Raw genomic sequence first — 25,892 nt, 5'->3', positions numbered from 1 at the left:
GCTGAGTTTTGCACAATGTTAGCAATATGATCACTGATATTCACTTCACACATTGTACCCATGTGGGGAATCAAGCTTGAGTCTTCGGTGTGACGAGTGAACGCTTAGCCATTACGCTACTTCATCGCCCCAACACAAAATATAAATTCTTGTTTTAACAAATGACAAAATCTGTAGTTATTCCAAGTATGTTTATTTCAGGATATTTAACATAACAATCATAACAATGTACCTTCCAGAGGTACTTCATACATAAAAATGTGGAGGCCAGTAAGTTGAAGGGTTGAAGAGATTCTCCTGTTCCAGTCACTAAATGAAAGCTAGTGTATATGGACAGTAGAAAGCCATCCTTACAATTTTTATTCTTAATTTTATGCAAAGATTGCATAACAATCGCTCTGGCAAAATAAGCATACAAAACCGCATAGTAGGATATATTGTTTTATGATCAAATTTTGAACTTAATGTTTAACCTTGATGTATTACATATATCAGTTGAATTTGAGCAGGCAGAAGACATGTCCTGGTAAGCCGAAATGAAAAATATTCCTTGTCAGTTACTCAACAAACAAAACCTACTGGGTCAGAGTAACAATTTGTATCTGTTAGTAGTAAATCATTCCACCAAACTCATCAAAGGAAACTGAACAAGAATGACATGGGCTTGCATTCACTTGAGGCCAAACATGGCAAAATAGGGATTGTGCTCTGTAGCAAACACACTTCATGCACTTAAGCTACCACTTCAGTTAACTGGCAGTGAGGAGTATATATATTGCACTTGCTTGTAAAAGCAGAAATGACTACTCCAACTGGCTTTCCTTTTCGTTTCTCTCTTTGTTTTGCCAAATGTCTCATGCAGTATAGTTACTCAAGTTACACATTGGCATCAGAATCACTGTTCGAAATCCTACAGGTAGATATATAGATAAACATATAGATAAAAATAATAATGACAAAAAATGAAAATTAAACAAATGAGACAAACTTAAATTCAAAGAATGAGTTTTTTTGTTTTTTTTAAATTATGATACAGTTTCTCAGCTGAAACAATTGTGTTTGTTACTCTGTAAAACATGGTAGAAGAAATAGATTAGGAAAAAAGAACATCTTGGAGAGTTAAAAGTTAAAAGCTCCCTAAATATTGCCTTGGTAGTTCAACGTGTTAAAACAAAAGACATAACCCTGATCAGCATCAAAACAGTCATCAAATGCAACAACATGACAACATAGAACGCAAGAAAACAAAAGACAGCACTTAGCCTATCATTTACTAAAAAAATATCCACATAGTATTAACAGGTGATGAAATATTTTCATTTATTCGCTGGCTTAAACATATTATCTAGAATAAATAATACCCTTTTCTGTATCATATATATATGATCTAAGATAGTGAAAATGACAAAAATATATAATCATTTCTGATATGTAGCCAAATTCCTCTATACTCACCAGACATTCACAGCCATTAAAAACTCTTGAACATAAGACTCCAATTATGCATGAACAGATGCTGCTGTTGTTGCCATAACGTAAGTGCTACTATCAAGAACTGACAAGGGAACACCTAAAACAATGGGGGAGTGAAGGAACAAATTCAGCTGTTGAATCCCTGACTCTTGACAACACATCTGAACAGCCACTGCTTCAGGTTTATAGTAGCTGAACTGCTTCAGCTGGTCACAATCATATTCGTTTTGAAACAATAACAAGATATGAGAGCATTTTTGTTCTTTCATGACTGTCCTTGTTTTTCACTAAAAGTATAAGCATTTAATATGGAACTCCTGCAAGGCTGTTTGACCTTAGAGGGAAGCGTAAAGTGATGTAGGTAGAGGTGTGACGATACGGAAAATTCACAATACAGTAGGTACTGTGATATCTTGGAACGATATGATTCACATCACGATGTGCTGTATATTTTTACATCAAGCAAGAGAGTAAATTTTGACAAATCAACTTATAGTGAAAATTAACAATTTTAAGGTCAATGATATGTATCATGGTACAAAAAAAGTATCAATATATTTCTCATCAGATAAAGTATCACAATTATCAATACTAAGCTATATTGTCACAGCTCTAGACATTAAACCCTCAATCACTGGCTTGATGTTGACTGACCAAACATAATAATCAATCTGAGATTCATACCCAGAAGCAGCAGATCCTGCCAAGGATATGGGGAAACAACTGTGCACATACAAATTCTGCAGCTCATGAAAATAAACATTATGTTACTTCCCTTTCCCCTAAGGTCTTTTAATGTTCAACTTGTTCAATAAGAAAGAGGATGAATACATGTAGATGACAACAGGAAAACATGAAGTGCATGTTCTGACTCTAAGATCTCTCAAACATTGGGTTCCATGGTGCTAAACAGCCATACCTGAAGGACTTATGGAAGCTTCAGACATGCACCAACTTAGAATAAGAAATAATAGTGTTGAGATTCACTGTTTCTTGAGTGAAATTGTCCACTGAGCAGTCTCTAGATGGCAATGGAGTTTGTCAAACTGCATGCAAAACTCATAAACGTCCGTCACCTTTCAATACATCAGGCTGACAAAATACATAAAACAAACCCTCAAGGTGTAAATAAATTCTCATACACACCAAACTAGTGGCAGGGCATTGCAAGTAAAAACTGCTGCCAATGAAAAGAAGACAGAAGTCAGCCAAGCAAACTCCTCCTCAGTTCAACTACTTCACTAAACATGAGATAAATACATATGGCAAGTCATTAAATCACTGCTGAAGGTAAAATAACTTTGGTGATATGTCTGTGAAATGTGGACATCATCAGGAGGATATCTCATTGATGTGGAACACTGCTTGTACCTGCACATTCATAAAGATACACATATTTCTGGTCTACATGTTCCATCAAACTTCCAATCTCGGTAACATCAAATATTAATGCTGCTCTACTGATTGTTGTGAGCAGTAAGATCTGATTTTAGGGATACTGTTCAAAATTCAGTTCCATAGGAAACCTTGCAACATGTCATATTTGGGATTTCACTTTACTTAGTTAAGTACAAATTCTACACTGGAAGTCGCGGTGGCTGAGCACGCTAGACAGCTGACTTTGTGCGCTGGCGATTAGGTGCCAGACTCCTAGGGTTCGGGTTTCGAATCCCAGATGCGACTCAACCCAAAAAAGTACTAGAATCTGTACTTTACTAAGAAAGTAAAATCCCCAATATGACATATGTTGCATTTGACCACTTTCTAAATGGCATTGTGTAATCACATAGGAAATCTTGCTTGTCAATGTAAACACACTATCTTCATACCCTAAGTAAAATAGTCTACAGATATAAATTACATGCATTGTGTGTTAATCTCTAGGTGCCTTATACAGCTAACTTAAGAGCAATTTAGTTGTGTTAGGAGAACAAATCTGTGAAAATGAAAAAGCTTTTCTGCAACACATAGATGTTTCTAAAAATTTCATAAGCAAAAATAAATAATTTAACAACATGCTTGTAATTATAGGAGTCGCTTTGATGAATCTACAGAAATTCTACATACCAGTGGTTGGAACATTGCTGAATGTGATGATAAACAACAAATAAAACCAAAATCCCAAGACAACTGAAACAGGTGTAAACCTGAGTTGACATGAAACGCTGATATGTGCGGAGTCGGGGGAGTGGGTGTTGACTTAAAGAGGGAGGAAGTCAGACATGGAAGTTCCCTGATTGTAATGCTACTACTGTCCAATGCTGTAACATGCCCAGGAGGCCATGTCACAGACTGTGCGTTGGCTGCTTGGTCGACTGACACTAAATGCTGTTTTGTCTCATGCTGTGTCCTGCTGGTCAGTGTGGTCGTCATCTCCGGATTCTGAAACAGACACAGTTCATCAGTGCTCTACTTAAACCTGTTGCATACCATCCTTGTTGGCCAACATGCTTGCAGAGGACATATCCACTTACAATTCTTTTGGTTACTTCCTTGTAAAGTCGATCACAATATTACACTGCTCACTACATTGTGTGTGTCAGGAAAGGCTAGAGTCACAGATTTCTCTAACATTCAGATGATATGTCAAAACAAATCCTGGATCCACTGACACATGTAAGAATAACTGAAACAAACCATGGGTATTTTAAAATGAATGTCACATTCCGAAACTTACCAGAATAGTTGTGAAAAGAGAAGAGAGAGAGATAGAGACAGACTGTCCATGAACGGGGAGCCAGTACAATGTCAGGAGGATGGCTACAGTCAGGGAGTAGGTTTTACATGCCTGTTATGCATGCACAGGAAACTCCAGCGAGATCAGTAGTCATCCGTGGTCATCCAATGTCTCATGACATATACCCAGCAGGATCTTCCCTCAACAATTCAAATATATACTTCGAAAGAAATCAGTCCAAGATTTCTTGTACCAAGACTAATCCACAACATAGTTATCACTGACATCAGTGACAACTGGGCGTTTACAAACAGGATGCAAAGAAAGCAATGGCTATTGTTTAGCATTCTGATTTCTTATTTCTACACACCAACCCAGACAAATGGCATTCCCTACACACATGAAATATAGAGGACATTCACCTTGGTTAAGAGAGTTCATCAATTTATTTTAACTGAAAATGCTGATAATAAGAAAGAATATTGTTCCAAATTATACTTAGAGTGATAAAGAGACAAGGTTCAGTATTACTATACAAGCCCCAACATGGCATAAAGGCTGACAAAGAGGCAATGATGTAGCGGTGAGTTACAATATTCTCTAAAAGCATTTCCTTCATATCTTGTGAAGTCAACTCTACAAAAAGAGTCAAAGGTCACACAAAACCATCTACTAGTTAGGTGAAATTCTTGAACACAGGTTAGGTAATCACAAAGCATGAACCAGAATCAAGGTGAATCTTAGATCCAAGACCAAAGATCTTTGTTGCAAAAAAAGATAACTTTTTACATCACATTGTAACTATTTCAATTCTTCTATGATCCCAGTACCATTTATTCTTAAGAACACATGTCTATAAATCAAAATATAACTTGTACTTAATGTAAATACCTTCAGATGGGATGTTCAAGAAATGGCAGTAACAAAAGTGTTACAAAGAAATTAAAGAGCTCAAGAAAATATTTACAATACTCATTAAATATTTAGTGTACACATATGTACAAAGATGGTACTATGCATCCACACAAAAGATGACAGCTATATATACTTCTGTGAGAGGCACTCTAGAAGTGGTATGGGTGAAGGAATATCAAGTTCTATGGATCATAGTCAACTTCTTCACTGCAATGAGCGTCACTGCTTCCTGCTGACTATATACAATTGACAGGTTGATATACATCTGATAGCTACTTCATGATTTGAGCAGAGTAGGTTGATGTACTCATTGCAATAAAGAAGTTGGTTTTCCCTCAGCTATATATACTAGTATATACTTGTCAGTATCATGCTATACTGAGGTAAACAAAAACTCTCGGCATACAGTAGACTGAACAATGTAAAATAATACCCCAGTACATCCACACAGGAGGACTGATAGTCATTGATGGTTCTTTCTGTACATATTTACAGGGTTAAATTGTAAGCAGACCGAGATAAAAGATTCATTAGGTAAAATGTGAGTAAAATGTTACCATTAACGACAGAACAGTGGTATGGTTTGATGCTCAAAAGAAAGACATGTTCTCACTTTGTGCAGGTTACATGATAAAAGCACCTATGGCATGGCCAGCCTTGAACAACTATTCCCAGTGTGAGACATGTTACTAGTTTCAAGTGGCAATGGAGTCTTGACACTAACACTACATCTTACCAGCACAAAGAAAAGGTGATGGAAGGGCTGGGTAAACAAAGAACATGCAGCCATGTTATTCTAGATGCCTGGTGTACACAAAAGTGTTAAAAAAATCAAATCTACTCTATTGTTTTGTAGACTGCCCAAAACTAAAGTGTTAAACAAATGTGACTGCATGGAGAAACTTACTGAGACGGTATTGTTAACAAGTGATTCCTCCTGAAATCATAATTCACAATATTAACCACATTAGTAGTCACTGCGAGTTCATACAGATGTCACATATGTTGGAAACATGTGACTAGAGTCATAGATATATTCACATTGACAAACTCATTCTTTCTTTATGTGTGATCCGTGGCTGACCTCTCAGTTATAGTTCTGTAATTCATTCTTGTCACCAATGTAATAATAGTTACATAGAAATCAATGTTCAAACCTTCAGTGTGTTAATTCTAGTACAAAAAAGTTGATCTTTGTAAAAACATGTTGGCAGCTAATTGTATTTGTATCCTGATTTGCAAACTGTTGTTAGGCCATATTAACCCTGAAACCCTCAACTACAAAACCCCAGCATGCACAATACATAGCACTACAACAGTCTGATGGAGCACCATGAATGCTACACTGTAACAATCTGGTAGATGGATATGCAAGCTTTGTAATATTACATATATGTGGTGGACAGACAACCAACATGCATGATGCAAGCTACAATACTATTACAATACACTACAAAAAGATACACTGGTATGCAGATGTACTGAAGGAGATGCTACACACAACAGCATCTTACACCAGATGCTACACACAACAGCATCTTACACCAGATGCTACAAATTACCAAACACTGAAACCCAACAAAATCCAGTACATGAATTATCCCTCTTAGACGCTGAAACTGACTGCCAAGGAGACTTTGATATAAAAGAAAACATTTACTTCACATTGAATTTTTGATTATCTGGAACTAAACAATTCTTGGTACATATGAAATTGAAGATAAGGTTGAATCTCCTTCACTACAAGATTAGCACATGAAAGCTAACTACAAAACTGAGATTTCCCGCATGCAGCACCCCTGATGTCAGTGGCTTGATCACCTGGAGGGACAGGAGCTGGCTCCCGACTGGCTGCTGTGATTTGTGCCAATACTAAGGGATGAGAACCCACTCTGACATGACTGTAGGCTGCTCATTGACCCTCTGTAACACACAGCAATAGGTTCTCACTGAAAACAAATCTTGCACTCAAATACAACAATGGGTGACACTACTATAGGCCTTATCAGTCATAAATACACAATGCAATTTAGAAAGTGCTAAAAAATAACACCTGTTCAGTGTTGTACTAGGGATTACACTTTCATATTAAAGTAGAGATTGTGGCACATTCGCTGGGTTGAGTCAAGTAGAAATCAACATGTCATCAAACAAATCAACCAGACATCAACAAGTCAAGTAAGATATCAACATGTCAAGTAGATATCAACACATACATTCTGAATACATATATATTTAGGTCAGTAATGAATTTAACCACAAGCTGGACTCAATTCAAAATCCACTGATGTATTGCAGTTGTGCATCCTACTATGGGCCCATATCAACTTGGAATTTGAAACCGGTGACAGTGCACATAATATGCATATGACATACCATTTTCTGAAAGTCAGCTGACTTACCTGAATGCTTCTGAAGGCAACAACTCTGTGTAGTACATGACCTTTGACTTGTGTGAGGTGAGCGGGAAGTCAAAACTGGCCTTGGCAGAGTCAAAGTATTTCCACTGGAGGATATAGCTACCAGCTTGGCTGGTCACATGGGTGCCCTGGATGTGAACAACAGCAGGGATGTTTGTGTTACATCACGACATTGCCGCATTACATACACCATGTACCTGGACACTGTCTCCATCCCCACATTATATACACCATGTACCTGGACACTGTCTCCATCCCCACATTATATACACCATGTACCTGGACACTGTCTCCATCCCCACATTATATACACCACGTACCTGGACACTGTCTCCATCCCCACATTATATACACCATGTACCTGGACACGGTCTCCATCCCCACATTATATACACCATGTACCTGGACACGGTCTCCATCCCCACATTATATACACCATGTACCTGGCCACAGTCTCCATCCCCTTATTACATACACCATGTACCTGGACACTGTCTCCATCCCCACATTATATACACCATGTACCTGGACACAGTCTCCATCCCCACATTATATACACCATGTACCTGGACACTGTCTCCATCCCCACATTATATACACCATGTACCTGGACACGGTCTCCATCCCCACATTATATACACCATGTACCTGAACACGGTCTCCATCCCTACATTACATATATCATGTACAGAGATTGCACACAGTAGTTTCAAATAGACAAAATCATGATGGATTCTGAGAAAAAATGACTGATATTAGGGTCACATGGTCAAATTATTTCCGCTGGAACTAAATGTGTAAAATTGCAAAGGTATTGTAATCAGCTTCCCTTAAATTACATTTGTTACTTGCAATCATTCCAGTTCAAATATGTCAATAAATTTGATGAATAGAAGATACGTGAAGTCCAAAAATGTATTTCATCGGTGAAAATATCAGTTTTTTGTCTATATATCTGAATCTTAATGCATTTTATTCAAATTTTGTAGGATTTTTAGCGGAATCGTATTGGTGTAGTTTGAAGTTAATGTTCGTAGCGACTGTTATGAATTCATAGAGGTTGGCATTTCTGCATGTACCTGGACACTGTCTCTGCCCCAACATTACACACACAATAGACCTGGACATTGTCTCTGTCTCGATATTACAAATAACATGTACCTGGACACTGTCTCCATCACGACATATATGAGGAGGCTCCATGATGCTGATGTCCACACCCACCACCATGCTTTTGTCGATGTATTGAACAGAGCCGATACCTCCTGTGGCACTGCTAACATGGTGTTGATGAATGGGATCAGTGGAACGTGATGCCCGACACCGAAACACAGTAAATGTTACATCTCCCTTCAGGATGTCAAAGTCCCAGGTTATTACACATCCTTTCTGTGGAACTTGAATCAGTTTCTGCAAGTCATTACAGTTGAAATTACCGATTACTAATATGAACTTTCAACATTATTTCTGTTCATTGTTATCATTGTAGAACGACTATATAATCCTGTACAGCTGAGCGTTGATTTAATCATGAGTGTTCTTCAACAGATTCAAATGCTTGTTATATAAGTGACAACCAACAGACTCACTGACTTGGACCTTTTCCACTTGCATAGATACACGCACATGAAATTGTCCGGCCTAGGTTCGATAACTTACAGACCAGCAACATATAACATGGATATTGCTTAGTGCAGTGATAAATAAACAAACAAAACAGCATTATGAAATGAGGATGTATCTGACTTACTAAACCCTTATACTATGTGTATATACCATTACCTACGCAAACAGTTGATTAACTGAAGATGACCATACAATAAATACATAAATAAATATGTGGACTAGAAAAGCAGAATGCACAACTTAATTCTCTAACTAATGAGAGAAACATCATTTTACAAATGCAGGAGTTTGTGAATGTTTCAAGTCAAGCAGCAATAAAATTAGTCAGAATGTTCACAGAAAATGGCTATTACAATTCTTTCTCAATAAATCCCAATGAAAACATACAACTGATGAAGCACTGCTTGGTATTTACTAGTCTCAAGAAGTAAAATAAAACACAACCTGTTTCATTTGACAGTAGATGTGTCACAGCATGGCAGTTTAACCACAGCCACTTCACTCAAGCAGTACATTCAATCTTCATGAGTAAGAGTGTTTGGTTTTACACCACTTTTAGCAATCCTGCAGCAATATTACAGCATGTGACACCAGAAATGGGCTTCACATATTGTGCCTCTATGGGGAATTGAACCCTTGTCTTCAGCATGACAATGCCTTAACCATATAGGCTACACACCATCCCCATCTTCATGAAATGTATGTTGACATCCTGATGTATAGCAACACCTCTCAGCACTGTTACCTCATGTGGGTAGTCCTTGACCACGTGAGCAGTATTGTAGAGGCTGTCTACAGACAGAGGAGGTTCATCTGGAGACTTGTCCACTAGTTCTTCCTGGTAGAGGGACTTCGGGACCAGCCCGCCGTCTGGAACATCACACTGCAACACCATGGCATAAACAATCTAAGGAAACATCATCAAGCTTAAACAAAACATCAGTACTCTGCACTTCATGTCTCTCGCAACGTATATGACAGTACTGAACTACCAGAAATAGCCTGTAATGTTGAAATTATAGTGAAAGCTAATTTATTGAGGTAGTACCTTTAACAGTCACACAGAGAAAAGGATCACTGTTTATGGGACAATGGGGACCTACTGGATCTGGAATTACCATAATGAGACAAGCATGATGTACTGGGGACCCATCTCCTAGAAAACATCAAAGAAACTGATAAAAAAAATTACGTCCCTTGATGTCAAGCTTATTGAGATTCCCGAACACCTCACGTACAGATGACACTTGCTTAGACAAATGGTCAACAACCACATTTGACATTGCTTGTTTTGCAATTCATCACCCAGTATGTGACATAAAATCAGTGGGAATCTGTGAGCTCAGTGTTTAGCTACCATATATTTTCTTCTTTGATTGGCTTTCTAGAATCTAGAGATGGATGAAGAATGAAGACTATGTTTATGGATATACAACTTCTTTATTCTGTACAGGCTATGTTTAAACATAGATTCTAACATCAATGGCCCAACTTGCTTGACAACATTTGAATCTATGTCGAAATGTTCCTTATACAGAATAAAGAAGTTGTATATCCATAAAAATAGTCTTCACTCTTCTTCTGCTGTATATTACCATACATATTCCAACATGCTATCTGGGCTGAGGGAAATCAAAATGACTGATCAGCTGTGCAACACATCAAAATGACTGGCAACAACAATTAGTACCCACCAAAGTGGCTATGCCAACTGATTGAGTGAGTGAGTTTTAGTTTTACGCCGCACTCAGCAATATTCCAGCTATATGGCGGCGGTCTGTAAATAATCAAGTCTGGACCAGACAATCCAGTGATCAACAACATGAGCATCGATCTGCGTACTTGGGAACCGATGACATGTGTCAACCAAGTCAGCTAGCCTGACCACCCGATCCCGTTAGTTGCCTCTTACGACAAGCTGAGTCGCCTTTAATAGCAAGCATGGGTTGCTGAAGGCCTATTCTACCCCGGAACCTTCACGGGTCCTATGCCAACTGATATGACAATGGGCATTGCTGTAAACATGGAGCCCAATACTGGTCTCCAAACAAGCATGGATACATCCCTAGCAACCATAGCTATCAACTTGATTCGAATGGTATCAGCTGGCTGACATACTTACAAAACAATCTCCACCAAGGAAGTCTGGAATATATTGGCTGTCTATGAACTCCACCAGGCCACCTGCACTCTGGTAGTCATTTCCACCATATATCATAAACTTTTTGCGTGTATTCTCATCAATAAATGGACTAACAAGTGTCCACAACACTGGGAAGACACGGGGTGCTCTAACAATAAGCAGACGACCCATTGTTTCTGGGTAGTTAGCCTCGACAATCTCGATGATACGCAGCAGGGCTCGTACCCCTGGCCGCCACACATGTCTCATACTCAGTCCGTCCAAGTCAACTATACATGTACAGGCACTGGAAGACAAGAGCAAGGCTGCAACAACACTGATCAACATGTAGTAATTCTGGTGGCGATTAACTTAGTGGGAACAATTTTCAGATAATTTTGTCACAGAGTTTTATGTAATTTTCTGAATAAAATTCACATCTTATACTAATTCCTGACTCGTGCTTATAATGCTTATCTCCTCCCTCTATGTGAAGATAGCGAGACACTGGAAATCCCTTGAAGTTCCCTTCTAATTGAAGCAAACATACAATCATGCTCTCTGAAATCACATAAGTTCAACAAGAGAATTACTGTGAATTCAGTGTGAATGAGAGGAGCAGATAGGAGGGCTTGACACATTCTTGATGCCATGAGTCAGAAATATATCAATTTTATTCAGAAAATCATATATTTTTCCTTATCCTGACTTATGCTTATTATGCTTACAGAATCAGGCAGAAATAGCGGTGGGTCAGGACATGCTGGATTCTGTTGACTGACATATATGCATGTACAGTACTTTCCTCCTTTGGGAACTATAACAGAGGTAGTTTCGATCCTGTTCTTCCAATATTCATCTATGAGATGGCGGGACACATCCAGTCGAACTTCTTGATGCTGTCTTGCTGATGCTCTGTACCTCAGGGAGTAGAAGCAGAGGCTCATCATAGGCAACTCATTCATCAAGTGGGATGATGTCGTCGCTGAATGAATTCGTAGAAGAGCTGGTCCATTGTGTCAGCGATGATTTAGTACTTGAAGTCTTAGTCTTGGAGGACGTACATGATTCTACATCATGACGATAATAATTACAATCCAAAAACCAAATATGACATGATTTAGATTAAAGGACCGAAATATAAGCAAAAACTTTTAGTCATAGTGCCTCCAACTGTCCTCGTTGGGTGATGAAGGAGAGAGCGACAAGCATGGTTGGTTATGTGAACGTATCGGCAGGATAGTGTTCCACTATCTTTGCATAGAGGGAGGAGATAAACATGATAAGCATGAGTCAGGATAAGGAAAATATACACCTGTAATGCAGTGAATCAGTGAACTTACTTCACTAGAGATAAGGTTAAAAACAAATGAATCTTCACATACTACATTAAATCTCTTCAGCTATGTGAAAGCATCGGGTGCCCTTTAAATACTAGTTAATATCTTGGTAAAGAGCTTGTAGGTTCAAATGGGGAAATAGGTTTGCAGACATTCACACCCATCAAGAAACACCATATAGTTTGACTGCTAACCCAAACATTGATGTTTTTGAGTTGAGCACAATTTCACAGTGGAACTCCTTACAATGTGTAGGCATATGCTATCTCTCTGTAGCATGACAGCTGTGTCCATTCATATAATGCCAATCCACTGGGTACACATTTTTTCTATTACGTGAACAGAGGTAATTTTGACAAACTCACATGCCTAAGGTGAGACCTAATGTACATGTACGTTAGTTTTGCTCTAAGGCAGGATTGAAGTCCTCAAGACTCTCACGGTCACCCATCCAACTATCAGAACTAGATAAGGTAAACTTGTGGTCATTAATGTGACATACCTGACTGGGTGTCCCCGCTTTGATGTGGCATGTGCAGCTCTCCTCAAACCTTCTTCATTCACATACAACACCTGAAATGTCAAGGGAAAGCTATCAATATACTGCACAAGTTGTTGGAAGTCAGGAACATACCTGAATGTTGCCAGAACCAAAGAACATCTTATAATAGCTCCATGTAGTCTTATCACCTACATAATCACACTTACATGACGAAGAATTGCTTCCTCTCCAACTGACTTCATCAAACCCTTTACATCCATCTGACCCATCCTCAGAATGTACAAGGGGCGATCCTCTGAAAGAAGTGCAGCAGCAATCAGTTACAGCATGGTTGGATTCACAACCTATTTCCTGTACTGCAGGCCAGGGACAATAACGCATATGTTCTCCACAACTTAATATGAGACGCTGTTGATATAATGCAATAATTCTGATACTATGCCATTAGGATCATAAACTTCCATTGTTACAAAAATCAATTTCAAGATTATGAACATGAGTAAAACATAATCTCACCACAAATCACATTTCAAATTGTAACATACATCTAAGTGACCTTCGTGTGTACCTTTATCACAGTAATGCCATCCACCAGGGTAGTATTTCTTGATGACGGGAGGTATTTCATATGTATCTAAGAGCCTGTCAATGTTGTGTAATTTTCTCCAGGCAAGCGAGTGCACCAACATCTCACGGGCTTTCTCCACATTGAAGTCCCTTGCTCGCAGAAACCTCAGTATGTGGGCATCTTTGGGGATCTAGGTGGGGAGGGATCCATATGATTAGCAGAGCACCATTCTCCATGACAACAACAATTTAACAACAGCCTTTTTAGTATTTAACAGACTTTCCTCATGACTCTAATAAATGTACAAGACTCAAAATACTAACACAGACAAATAACCCCATCTATGTGTTGCATGCTCAATGTATTTTCAATAAATATCTGAATACTACATATATCTATCAAGTGCAAGCATAAACAGATGCACACACACAAGTCTCACCATACAGAGCATCATACAGGGTACATACTAGACACCATCATATCGGTCATATGCTGCGATGTACTGATCCCAATTTCATCTCTTACTATTTGGATGTGGTGACAGTCTAGTGACTGATACAGTGACACAAATAGGGTTGGCATTTCAGTGTTCCAACAAATAAAGACTAATGGTTTTGTAATGACGCATGTACCTTGCCCTTGTGTGTCTTCTGGAGCCACTGTCGGAGTGTGATAAGTTGACTCTCCTCCACTGGTGTGAGAGAACCAAGGAAACGTTGTATGTAGTCATCGTCTAACTTCCCACGTGGTTCCACTGGTGGCACTCGCACCTCAGTCACTACAACAAAGGGCATATTATCATAATAATGATCCCAGTCTAAGGACAAAACTCTTCATTTAGCTTGCCCATAATTGGCACTCAGCATGTTTTTTAACACATTCTGGCAATGTTTCATTGGCATTTTTGAAAATGAAATGTAAGAAAGGGAGGATGGATGACAATCTGTCAGTATACGAGGCTACAATAAGGTACAGATTCCTATAGCAGTATTCAGTGTAAGAATGAATAAAAGTATCCTACCTTGCACAGGGAATGTTTAGGTGAGCTAGCTAGATACAACTGAATTTTACTGGCTTTGGTCCAAGAGGCAAAAGTCACAGATTGAGTGTGTGAGTGAGTGAGGTCAGTTTAACGCTGCTTTTAGCACTATTCAAGCAAAATCACAGCTGAGAAAACATGTGGGGAATTGAACCCAGGTCTTCAGCACGATGAGTGAACACTTCAACCACTAGGTTACCCCACTACCTGTCACAGACTGAAATGAAGCTGGTACTTCAAGACTACTCTTTTTGTTTGGCTAGCCAGGTCACAGACTAATACATCCACACAAAAGGGTCTGCCCTGGAATCACCATTAAACAGATCATAAGCTCTCAAACTTGAACTTTTGAAAATATCCTATGTCAAATGTTCACAATTAATAACATACACAACACAAGCGTAAGTAAAACCTGAGGTTGGAGAGAAATGTGTATGCTGCGTGAAATGTTTATTACTGATGCCTTATTTGAGCACCTTCTGATTCTGGTGATGAAATGCTGCCCCTGTGTATAGTAGCGGCAGTAGCTCCCAGGATGAGGCTGGCCTGGCTGTGCTGACTGTGCTGGCTACTAACACTGTCAGAACGACTCCGTAAACCGCTGTCCTGAGATGGGGCATCCTCTACTGCCACTGCCTTCAACTTGGGGTCAGTCCATGGGGGAATGTAGGTGATACCCTGAGACAGCAGCTCATTGATGTAATACTCTATCACCTCTTTACCCTGGGGACAAACAGACAGAAACCATGTGAACTTACTACTTTTGAGATATGAGTATTTACATATGTATAAGGCATGTTAGAAACAACACTTACACCAAACAGGTGTTGAATTGTCACCAACCCAATTATTATTGATTGACATACATTAGTTGTCACTGCTGTCATCAAGTATGCAACTGAAATATGATGAAAAATCACATTAACTGCAGAATACAGTCCAGGCGGCACATTTAAATTCAAGTATGCTAGAGCACTCATCATGCAACTTCAGAGCTCCAGATAAGCTGTGTATTTGTGTAAAATATGCTACGGAAAAGTTGGAATATGCAAGAAAAGTAAATGCCAGCATATGAAAAAACAGTAAATATTTACATCAAATTCATGTTGCGTAATCGTATTAATTAAAGCCTATCAAAATTAAAGTTTTTCCATCTCTAAATTTTCGTGATTTAAAAAGATTTTACATGCAAGTATAATGTGACACAGATACAGAATACCATTCGTGGTTTGTCAACTATATTGGCCCATCTTTAAATAGAGACCAATCAAACAGCTGTTTTCCTTTTTGTAAACAAATCCATAATGGTGAGCCAGAGAGGTAGAAAGCTTCCACATTCTCAAAATAATTTACCTAGTTTTTAACGCTTTACAAACAGAAAACTACTTCATCAGAGGACTACTAGATAAATTAACAGGCAAGTACTGTGTTTCACAATCAGAATCAGTAGCCGGTAATATTTTAAATGAACTTGTAACATTAGCTATTCGCGGCACAGAAGTAAAACAACACAATGGCAAGAACTCTTTTATTTAAAAAAATAAATAAATAAATAACTGTTATAGGAAAGACATGGTTGTTATACTGTCTAATGTCCAGTATGCACATACCGAAACAAATCATCAAAAATGCCAATTCAGCCTATAAAGTTGAAAAAAAAAAACCACGATGAAAAACAAGCCCGCAAAGTCAGAGTCCAAACGATTCACTAAATTTTCCTCAACGCTCGGGGAAAAAGTGGTTTCAACAGCTGTACTGCGCTGCACCCATAACGCATGCGCAGTGAATATGTTCGCTGAGCTTGAAACAGCATGCATGCCCGGAGTATGAGGTCATGAGCAGTGGTCTAATCTTGGTTGTGTACACAAACAAGTAAATAATCTACTCGTTACATAACAAAACATGTTGATTGTGGTAAGCAGCCTCTGTCACAGAGAAAGCTCAATGTTTGCTTTATTGACACATATATGTCTGCCTGCCTGTCTGCTAAAGACAATATGCAATACACAGCTTCAACCATTGACCACATACCATTTATACAACATAAAAAAAATAAATCGATTTATGACTCATGCACCCGAGGCCTGTCTCTGCCACATTATGTAATTATGCAGGTGTGGTACTTGTACACATGACATGTTTTACGTCTGTGGGTTGCAGACAAACTTTATCCATATTTCTCGGATGATTGGATCTGACGGAAACTGGTACAAACTCTTGTCAGTTTCAAATCCTGCTTTGTACTTAGACAAATGACAGTTTCCAGCCACAAGGTAGTTCACCATCTATACTGAGATGATTTTTGATTGGATTGAACGCAAATTCAGAGACATGTATTTATAAAACCCAACACCTCTATATACATTCTTTATTGATAACAACTTCTGCTAGTGTATATGATTTTGTTCGACAATGGAATATAAATCCATAATGAAACGACGCATGAAGTACAATAAAAGAAGTTGTTATCCATAAAGACTCTCACTTTCTTGTGAATCGCCATACTTCTAAAATGCCCATCAAACAGATCATCTTTCTGTACACAAACTGAGCCCTCGGCGTATCCGCAAATGAAGCAGCCAATCGTTACCCTTGAGCGCATACCCACCCACTGTGACTGGGTTCGATGTCCCGAGGGCTTCATTTCGAGGGAAGTAAGCCCAAGTACAAAATATTGCTCTTTGAATCGCGATTGTATGTTTATAATTTGGTTTATTTGTTTTTTTACAAGCAGCAATGTATATTATATGTCATGAATAAGTGATAACTGCGTTTTAATTATGTTTGATTTTTATGGTTGCATGTGATCTTTAATAAAAATTGAACAAAAATATGTCGCAAATGTTGTGTATTTGAAATGAATACCCAGATTTTAAAAAGATGATGGGAATCTAAAAGAATAGATACCCACTTGAAAATAGAAATACCCACTTATGGGTATCATACTGACATGGCCAAAAGCTTATCTGGAGCTCTGCATCTTCGTGTAGAGATGTTTAGGTGGTTTTCACTTGTGAGGTATCCAAACATGCAGCTCAATTATTGTTTGATATTGCTAGTACTAACCAATGAAATTTCAAGTAGCATTTTTTCATGACTGGACAAAAACATAGGCATATGGCTGTCATAAGTGAGGAGTCCAGGATAATGGATGGAACTTAAGGTTTTGAGACCTTTCCCTACACTTATTAGTGCTTTAGCATGTTTACTGGTATTACAGAATGTCAGTTTGAAGTGGGAGGAGAGTCATATATATATACACCACTTTTGTGATATCCCCCAACATGAACAGGCTTCTAACAAGCCTCAAACACACCATCAGGAGATTCACAAACATGTTCAAGGATTTGTGATATGCCTAAGGAATGCAAATGAGCACAATGGCTGTGCCTCAAGGAACTGACTGGGTCACCAGAACCCTCACAGAAACCTGAAGCAACAGACCATCAAAAGAGAAAGCCTCTTATATGCTACAGTCATTACCAGGATTCCTGGTCCATGTATCTTACTTACTGATCACCCTGGATCCATTAACGAGATCCATTTATTTATGATGACCCAAACTGTAGTAATACCAAAGGCAACACTTAAAGCCTAGATGAAACCAAAAACATAAACATTATTAAAAAAACAATAATCTTTTATTCATGACATGTTATATACATTGCTGATTATGTAAAAACACTCAAAATTATTAGCATACGATCACAAATCAAAAGTGCAGTACTTTGTACTTAGGGTAACTACACTCGAAACGAATTATAGTATGAAAAGTGAGGTAGGAGGTAGGCGGCGAGAGTTACCTGCTCTTGGCTGTTGGGTGGCCCAGTAAGGGGCCCTGTAGGGGTGGTCTCACAAGACAAAAACAAGTTTTTTGTTTTGTAAAATATTTATTTATTTTAAAATGGACATTTTAATGCAATATACGTATCCCAAAGAAGACTTCTTCTAAAAAAAGAATATACGCACACAATCACAAATCAAAAGTGCAATACTTTGTACTTAGGTTACCTACACTTGGACCCAGTCAGAGTGAGTGGGCAAGAATTCATGAGCAACAAAGACTTTCAATGGCTGGTTCACTTGCTGATACCCTGAAGGCTCTTGAAGGTCTATAGCCTGATAGGTGATAAGTTCAAAATGCATGTGGTCAGTAACTGAAGTTGTGTGTTGCATATTAGCAGACAGGGAGGCAGACACACAGTAGCTATACCACAGCACCCCATCCCCTGCCTAATTGACTAGATTTGCCTAATTACTCAGGAAATTTTCTGTATTCATTAACTATTGAATCTTTCTCGATTAGTTCTTCAGATATGTTTAGACAAAGTATTAAAGTAAATCATATAAAAAAATGGTGTTTATTTAGTTAATTAGTGACAGTGAGATAAATGGAGACTTTGGCAATCTGTCAAAGGTCCTGTTCTGTGGACCGTTTCATGACAGTGCCCAGTTTCGTCTGGGTATTTTCAAAGCACCGTGGTGCTGCTGTTTTGGGTTGAAATGCCATGAAATTTGGTGGACCATGAGATGAGAAGATGGTCTCTTGTGTGGTATATTTTCTATTTTGATGATGGAAGAGGGACGGTGTGGATTGAAAATCTCCCCCATTTTCAAGTACTCGCCATTTCCAAGGTAAGTTTGTTTTCAATCTGTAACATCGCACAGGATAACAGCAACATTTCCCTTTATTTTGATGTATATATCAACAATATTAAAATTGGGTAAAATGGCATGAGATCACAAAATATGAGACTAGTCCTGTTCAAAATGAGCCAATTTCCATGCACTAACACTAACAACCATAAAGCATAAATCACTACAGTTTCAGCTCCTGTCTGACAATCTCTTATGTCAAAATGCTACTGTCTAGTAAATAGAAAGAGCCATCAAGAGCCTATGCACAATGAACGCTCGGTATCTAGGTATTTTCCACAACTTGCATTGTATGGCACATGTTCTGCTTGGATTCCATTCCTATTCCATGGCATAACTGAAACACCAGCTGAAATTACATGCAGAAGGAGGAATGAAATTTGGCCATGAGAGCATCTTGAAGTTTAGCCGGTGTCAGATACAAGTGGCTAGCCTTCTGTGATCAGCATAACAAGAAATCCCTACAAGGAGAACCGATTCAACGGCCTATTCTGAACATCAGCTGAAGTTCTCCACCAACATTCAGATGTTATGACATTACTCCATCAGAGTGATCAACCAAAATATTAAGCTTCTATCTATACTGAAGGATTTGCAAGACTCCAATCTCATGTCAATGTTGCAACCATTTGCTGTATTGTATGTTTGTCTGACTGGAGCATATCAGGATATGGTGACTAACCTGTAGAGAGTCATCCAGCCCATGCATGACAAGTGTGGCGAGACATTCCACTGAACTTCCTCCCGTCAAATGATGATGTCTTTACAGATTTCTCCACAAGCGGGTTTGTTGTTTTGTTATAAGTAATCATGAAATAAGAAGTTTATAACTTGCTTCAAGTTTAAAACGTGGTAAGAAATCTGAATGACATATCTTGAAACATAAACTGAGTTATTCTTTACTTCCTTTTCATTAATGACCAGGGGAGTAAATATACAAATACACATTGAAATTGATTTGATCAAGAAACAGAGAATCTCACTTTGATTGGATAAATAAACGCCCAGTTTCAGAGAAAGAGTTCTCTTTTAAAACAGCTCACAGATGTGGCCAGAATCTCCACGCAAAACACAGAGAAGAGAATGCTGAGTCCATCTTGCAACAAGAGCTCCCTGCTGAAGGAACCAAACACTTTCTTGAGAAAGCCAAGAAGAAGAAGTAATCAAAGCAGCGATGCTGGGAAGCTTTCTGAGGCCATTCAAACCCTGAGTGGATGACTGGATTGTTACTGCCTCTGACAATGGATGATTTCCACGTAAACGTGTAACAGTATATACATCCAGGTTTATGTCAGCAGTACTTATAGTTTTAATTTTAGCAAGCATTTTTTTGGTAATTGGTAAAATTCTAACGGGTGTGAAGAACATCTAAGATTAACAATACGTATATAATATGAATTCAGGTTGTTTCAGGTCAGATCCTCTGCATCTCTTTGGCATCTCATCCCTACAGCTATGAAGTGAAGTTCCTTCACCCAACTACTAGGTATTATTCCTGGGCAGATTAAAAATCCATCCAGGGATCACCAGCCCAGTCAGTCAGTCAATCAGTCAGTTTATCATGTTTATTTTTTCAAGTAACTTCAGCCATCCAGAGCCAATATCTGGTGGGAGGATGTTTTTCCTCCTACAATATCTACAACTTCAATCAGCATATGAAGTGTACAAGCAGAGGTAAGCTGCAATTCAATGAATACAAGCAATACTTATTGCAACTGTAACATCCAGAAAGTTAAACCACAGTAATACGAGACAAAAAAAAACTAAAATATATTGTAGATGTCTTTTGTTTTGTAACCTAAGGATGTTTGTGTAAGGTTTCTTATTTCTTGCAGGTACTGGGAAGCAGAGACATGAGGGAAGGTGTCCAGTGGGAGGGTGTCCAGTGAAGAAACAGTGAAAACTGTTACTCATGCTGAGATAGACAATTTTGTGTGATTTTTGTGTAAACAATGAAATTTCTACTGATATCATTTAAGTGACAGTGCAGTTAAAATAGCTTTTTATTCATATGTTTTGACTATGATATTTTCATGTTTATATTGGTCATGTTGTAAGGAATACTTCAAGGTTAATAAACTGTGAGTGTGTTTGTTGCTTAATTATGATAGTTAGGAGCAAACATTGTATGAATTTCTGGATTGTTAGACTCTACTTCACGTAAAGCCATGGTCCATAATACTTGCTTCAATTGCTTCATGTTTTGCTTGAATTTCTTGAGCAATTCTCGATCCATTAGATATAAGTGACTTCTGATGCCCAAAATGAAATCTGTGGTATCCAATTACCCTTTGTACCAAATTTAATGTTTAAGAACACCCCCAAAACAGCAAATGTTTGGAAAACTTAAGATATTTTGACGAAAAAAAGTGGTCCAGTATTTCCCGTGATTTCCCATGATTCAGAACAAAACTGATCTAGACCCAAACCCTGAATTTCAACACTTAATTTGCCACAAGATATGGTCTGGTGTGCAAAAGGAAAAGTGACCTGAAGTCAGTAGAATGTCAGCTATCAGACAATGTTATTTATATTCAATTACCTGTAATATGCAAAGATCATGTGGTATAGTTCCACATAGGTGTTAATAAAAATGACACTGAGTTATATCAGTGACAGAGGTTGCTTATTATAATGAACATTTTTTTTATGTAACGAGTAGACCATTAACTTGTTTCATTACTTCTGCTCACGACCTTATAATCTTAGCAGCCTGCTTCAAACAGAGTGAACCTATTCACTGTGCAAGTACTATGTGCACAGCACAGCATAGCTGTTGAAACCCCTTTTCACTCCACCTGAGATGAAATTAGTGAATCATTTGAACTCATGAAGGTTTTTTTTTCATCATGTCAATTCTAAACTTTTTAAGTTGAAGAGTGTTACTGTGTTAGTGTTACTGCGTTAGTGTTAGTGTGTGGGTGTGCGTGTCCATAAGCATGCACTAACATGAACTGAGATACCATGTCACACATTCACAGCTAGGGTAATGCAATAAGATGGTCATGAGGGGGCATGGGTTGATGTACTCTCCATGTTTGTTTATGTTCCCTGAGTCCAAATTTTTAACTGTTTGAAGCATGGGTATCGGATCATACACTTCAGCCAACCTGTGTGTTTCAAACAATCAGAATCTTCCCCTTTTTAATATTCACAGGGATGACATTTGAACGTATTGTCCAAATTTATTGGAATGCAAGGCAAATCTTTTCACAGCCTTCACTGGATTTTGCAGAAGACACAAGAAAAACAGATTTAGAGTTATTTCCCTTTCACTGATTTGCATTTGCAAAACATCAATAATTTCTGTGCTTCATCATGATTCAATGCTATTTGAGAAAAAGTACTACCATGAAATAAGGAATCAGTTGCCATTGGCAGTGGAGCACATTGCAATGTACCTCACCTGTAAGTGTGGTACACTGAAAATAATAGAAGAGTGCTTTGTCGATCAGAAAAAGACATTTATGTGTGAGGTAAGCTTGATGTATGACTCTTTGTGGGAGTGTTATCTGAGCAGGAATGATGCAACAGTATCATTCAGTTACTGCTGTCTAAGCAACACAAACTAGGGTATAACAGAAATAATGTAACATGTTTTCATGCACAAATTAGGTTATAATGCAAATACTGAGACATACTCGGTCCGTTATTCTTGTTATAGCAGCATGAAATAGGTTACACTGCAAATGCATGAGAATGATAACAATAACAGTGTGCTGTTATTGATTGTCTGGTAGAGAAACAAGCCATTACACCAGCTGTCCCACCATTCAACACTAACATATTGCTTTGTGATGTACCAACATTAACTTACATGACCTACAAACAGATATCCACAATAAGAAAGTACCACGAATACATGATCTACATACACATATCCGTGACAATCACAAGACTAGCATGAATACATGACCTACACACAGGTATGCATAACAACCACAAGACTAGCATGAATACATGACCACACAGATATCCATGATAATCACAATTCAACCATACTGACATGATGTACACACTCTACACAGCATCACTGATAATCATTCTTCAAACATATTGACAAGATCTACACAGATATCTGTGATAATGACCATTCAACAATACTGATACAATTTGCGCACTGCACACAGGTACCTTGTATCAGTGATGATCAAACTATCTTGACATAATTACCCATAAGGGCGAGGAGATCCTCTGTAACATCTGTCAGATATCTGAGTAAGTTGGCATCTCATTGAAGTCCCCACTTACCAGCGATCCCAATTGAAACAAAAACTTTTGATAAGTTTGCTCCTGTTTTTTTGTTTTCACCATGACATTGAAAACATCTGGCAGCAAACAAAAACTGTTGTTGACTTGCACCCGGACTAACTTTAGAATTATCATTCCTGGCAAGGACACTGATGTGAGCCCAAACCAGGCCACAGTCCTTTACAGCAAAATGTTGAAGAAGAAAAGGGTAACCATTCCAGCAGTTAATTGCTCCCTTGGAGATTTTTGATGTTTTATAAGTAATGCAAAAAAATCTGACAGGTTTCTGCTTTACTGTCGCCAAGAGCAGTCAGCATCCTTCTGACCCAAGTAGACTACAACGACACATTTGCAATCTACAATTAAATATAAAATATGTAATTGTCCTCACAGAAATTGAACATCGACTTTACAAATGAATGTGGTTAAAAAAAAAATCGCCATCAAACAAATTTGGAAACTTGCTTGGTGTTACTTTTCATACCATTTGCTACTGTACAGTATTATTGTTCAAGTGTGATTCTAATACACACAAACAGTTTGTTTTTTTCTGCACATTAATACAGATCAGTTGATTCAGTTGTAAACACTTATATAAGAATTTGTGTTCATAAATACTGGTTTCTCGGTTTAATTACAGAAAGGGAAATAAATAAAATAACCCACCAGGTATGAGTGTTTACAGGATTATGTCACTTGTGAAATTAATGTTTCAGTCCTCAATAACACTCATTTGGGACATATTTCCCCATAATCACTAGGTGGTTATTCTTGAATTATCTACACACAGGACACAGATAACAGTGATAATCAACATGCAACCATGCTGACATAATCTACTATGAGATAAATATGAGTGAGTTAAGTTTTATGCCACAATCAGCAATATTTCAACTCTATGGCAACAGTAAGTAAATCCAGCAATCAACTGCATGAGTATCAATCTCCACACCTGTGATACAATGACATGTGTCAACCAAGTCAACAAGGCTGGGGACCCAATACTGTTGGTCTTCTCTTATGATGGGTTGTCAGAAATAAAAATTTTTCTCAGGAAACCAGTAAATGAGATGATAATGCTTCATTTGGACAGCTATTTAGTTTGCTTTGAACTATAACAGATTTCCCAACAAAACCTGTTGAATATTTAGCATTCAATGAACACTGGTGAATTCTAAAGCCATAACATTTTCAATTAAGCAATGCTCATGGCACATATTTCAAGTACACAGAAGGAAGTGAATGTTATCTTTTTTCATAACACTAAGTAAATGTTCTTCCTGGTCAGCTGATTACATCATGTGGCATTGTCTTCCATGAGAATGACTTGCAACAAAATTGGAGCCCCTCTTTAAACTATCAATTTTAAAGCAGATATAACCTTTCTACCAAGAATGAACACCTTCAGTTTTGAACACTTCCTCCTGACATGCATGTACTATGAATATTACAACATAATTCACAAGAACTGAACCAAATGTCGCTTCACATCAGGCGACAATCTACCAGCGCCAGGGTATGTACTAATAGAAAGAAATGAAGTGTTAGCTGGTGGAAGCATCGGATGCTGTCCACGATATGCAGTAACTTCATGACCCTGCACTCAATGTCATGTGTCTCCAGGTCCTCTCATCACATTGATTCTCATCCCCTAACCCTGACACACACATGCTGTAAATAGTACTGGTGATGAGCCTCTCCATCACGAAAAGGCACCAAATCAATATCCTGTGTACACAGATTAAATGCCCAAATGAATGTAGTTCAAGAAAGTTTATAATTTTTGTAATTGTTAAGTCAGACATCTTGTCATTGTTTTCACAGATGTGTCATTTGCTAGCATGGGAAAACCACAACCTGCATAACCTCTCCTGTCAAAGAACTATGAATCAAAACCTGTCTTTAGTAATCTCATAATGGTCTCACAATGGAACGTCTAGTCCCCGGATTGTTTAAGGATTCCAAACTTAGTGTCTTGGCAGGCTGTTGGGAAAATAATATTCGGAATTAGACATAATTTTTTATGATTTCTAAGGAATTTGAGAAAATCTTCATTCAAATATAGAAATTTAACTGGCATTTGATGTAGACTTAAGACTGAGTGAGTGAATTGAGGTTTACGCTGCACTCAGCAATATTCCAGGTATATGGTGGCAGTCTGCAAATAATCCGAGTCTGGACCAGACAATCCAGTGATCAACAATATGAGCATCGATCTGTGCAATTGGGAACCGATGACATGTGTCAAACAACTCAGCGATCCTGACCACCCAATCCTGTTAGTCGCCTCTTATAACAAGCAT

General features: G+C 38.2%; 1 protein-coding gene across 2 annotated transcripts in view; it reads right to left on the bottom strand.

Annotated features, from left to right (window-relative positions):
* Positions 1-177: 177 nt before the first annotated feature.
* LOC137285268 (SEC14-like protein 5) overlaps positions 178-25,892 on the bottom strand; it is a 45,425-nt gene continuing 19,710 nt past the window's right edge. The window contains exons 5-16 of one of the 2 annotated variants that reach the window (XM_067817586.1): positions 15,159-15,405; positions 14,276-14,421; positions 13,644-13,833; positions 13,282-13,370; positions 13,076-13,146; positions 11,234-11,540; positions 9,857-9,994; positions 8,647-8,895; positions 7,468-7,613; positions 6,887-6,988; positions 5,973-6,002; positions 1,728-3,855 (exon numbers count right to left, since the gene is read on the bottom strand). In XM_067817586.1, the coding sequence (XP_067673687.1) occupies positions 3,843-3,855; positions 5,973-6,002; positions 6,887-6,988; positions 7,468-7,613; positions 8,647-8,895; positions 9,857-9,994; positions 11,234-11,540; positions 13,076-13,146; positions 13,282-13,370; positions 13,644-13,833; positions 14,276-14,421; positions 15,159-15,405 (1,728 nt within the window). In that variant the 3' untranslated portion in view covers positions 1,728-3,842. Of the gene's footprint in view, positions 3,856-5,972; positions 6,003-6,886; positions 6,989-7,467; positions 7,614-8,646; positions 8,896-9,856; positions 9,995-11,233; positions 11,541-13,075; positions 13,147-13,281; positions 13,371-13,643; positions 13,834-14,275; positions 14,422-15,158; positions 15,406-25,892 lie in introns of both variants that reach the window. The other variant, XM_067817587.1, reaches the window with a different exon arrangement.

This window comes from Haliotis asinina, chromosome 5 (assembly GCF_037392515.1).
Source record: "Haliotis asinina isolate JCU_RB_2024 chromosome 5, JCU_Hal_asi_v2, whole genome shotgun sequence".
In the NCBI taxonomy this organism is placed as follows: Eukaryota; Metazoa; Mollusca; class Gastropoda; order Lepetellida; family Haliotidae; genus Haliotis; species Haliotis asinina.
This window is presented reverse-complemented; position numbering and strand designations above follow the sequence as displayed.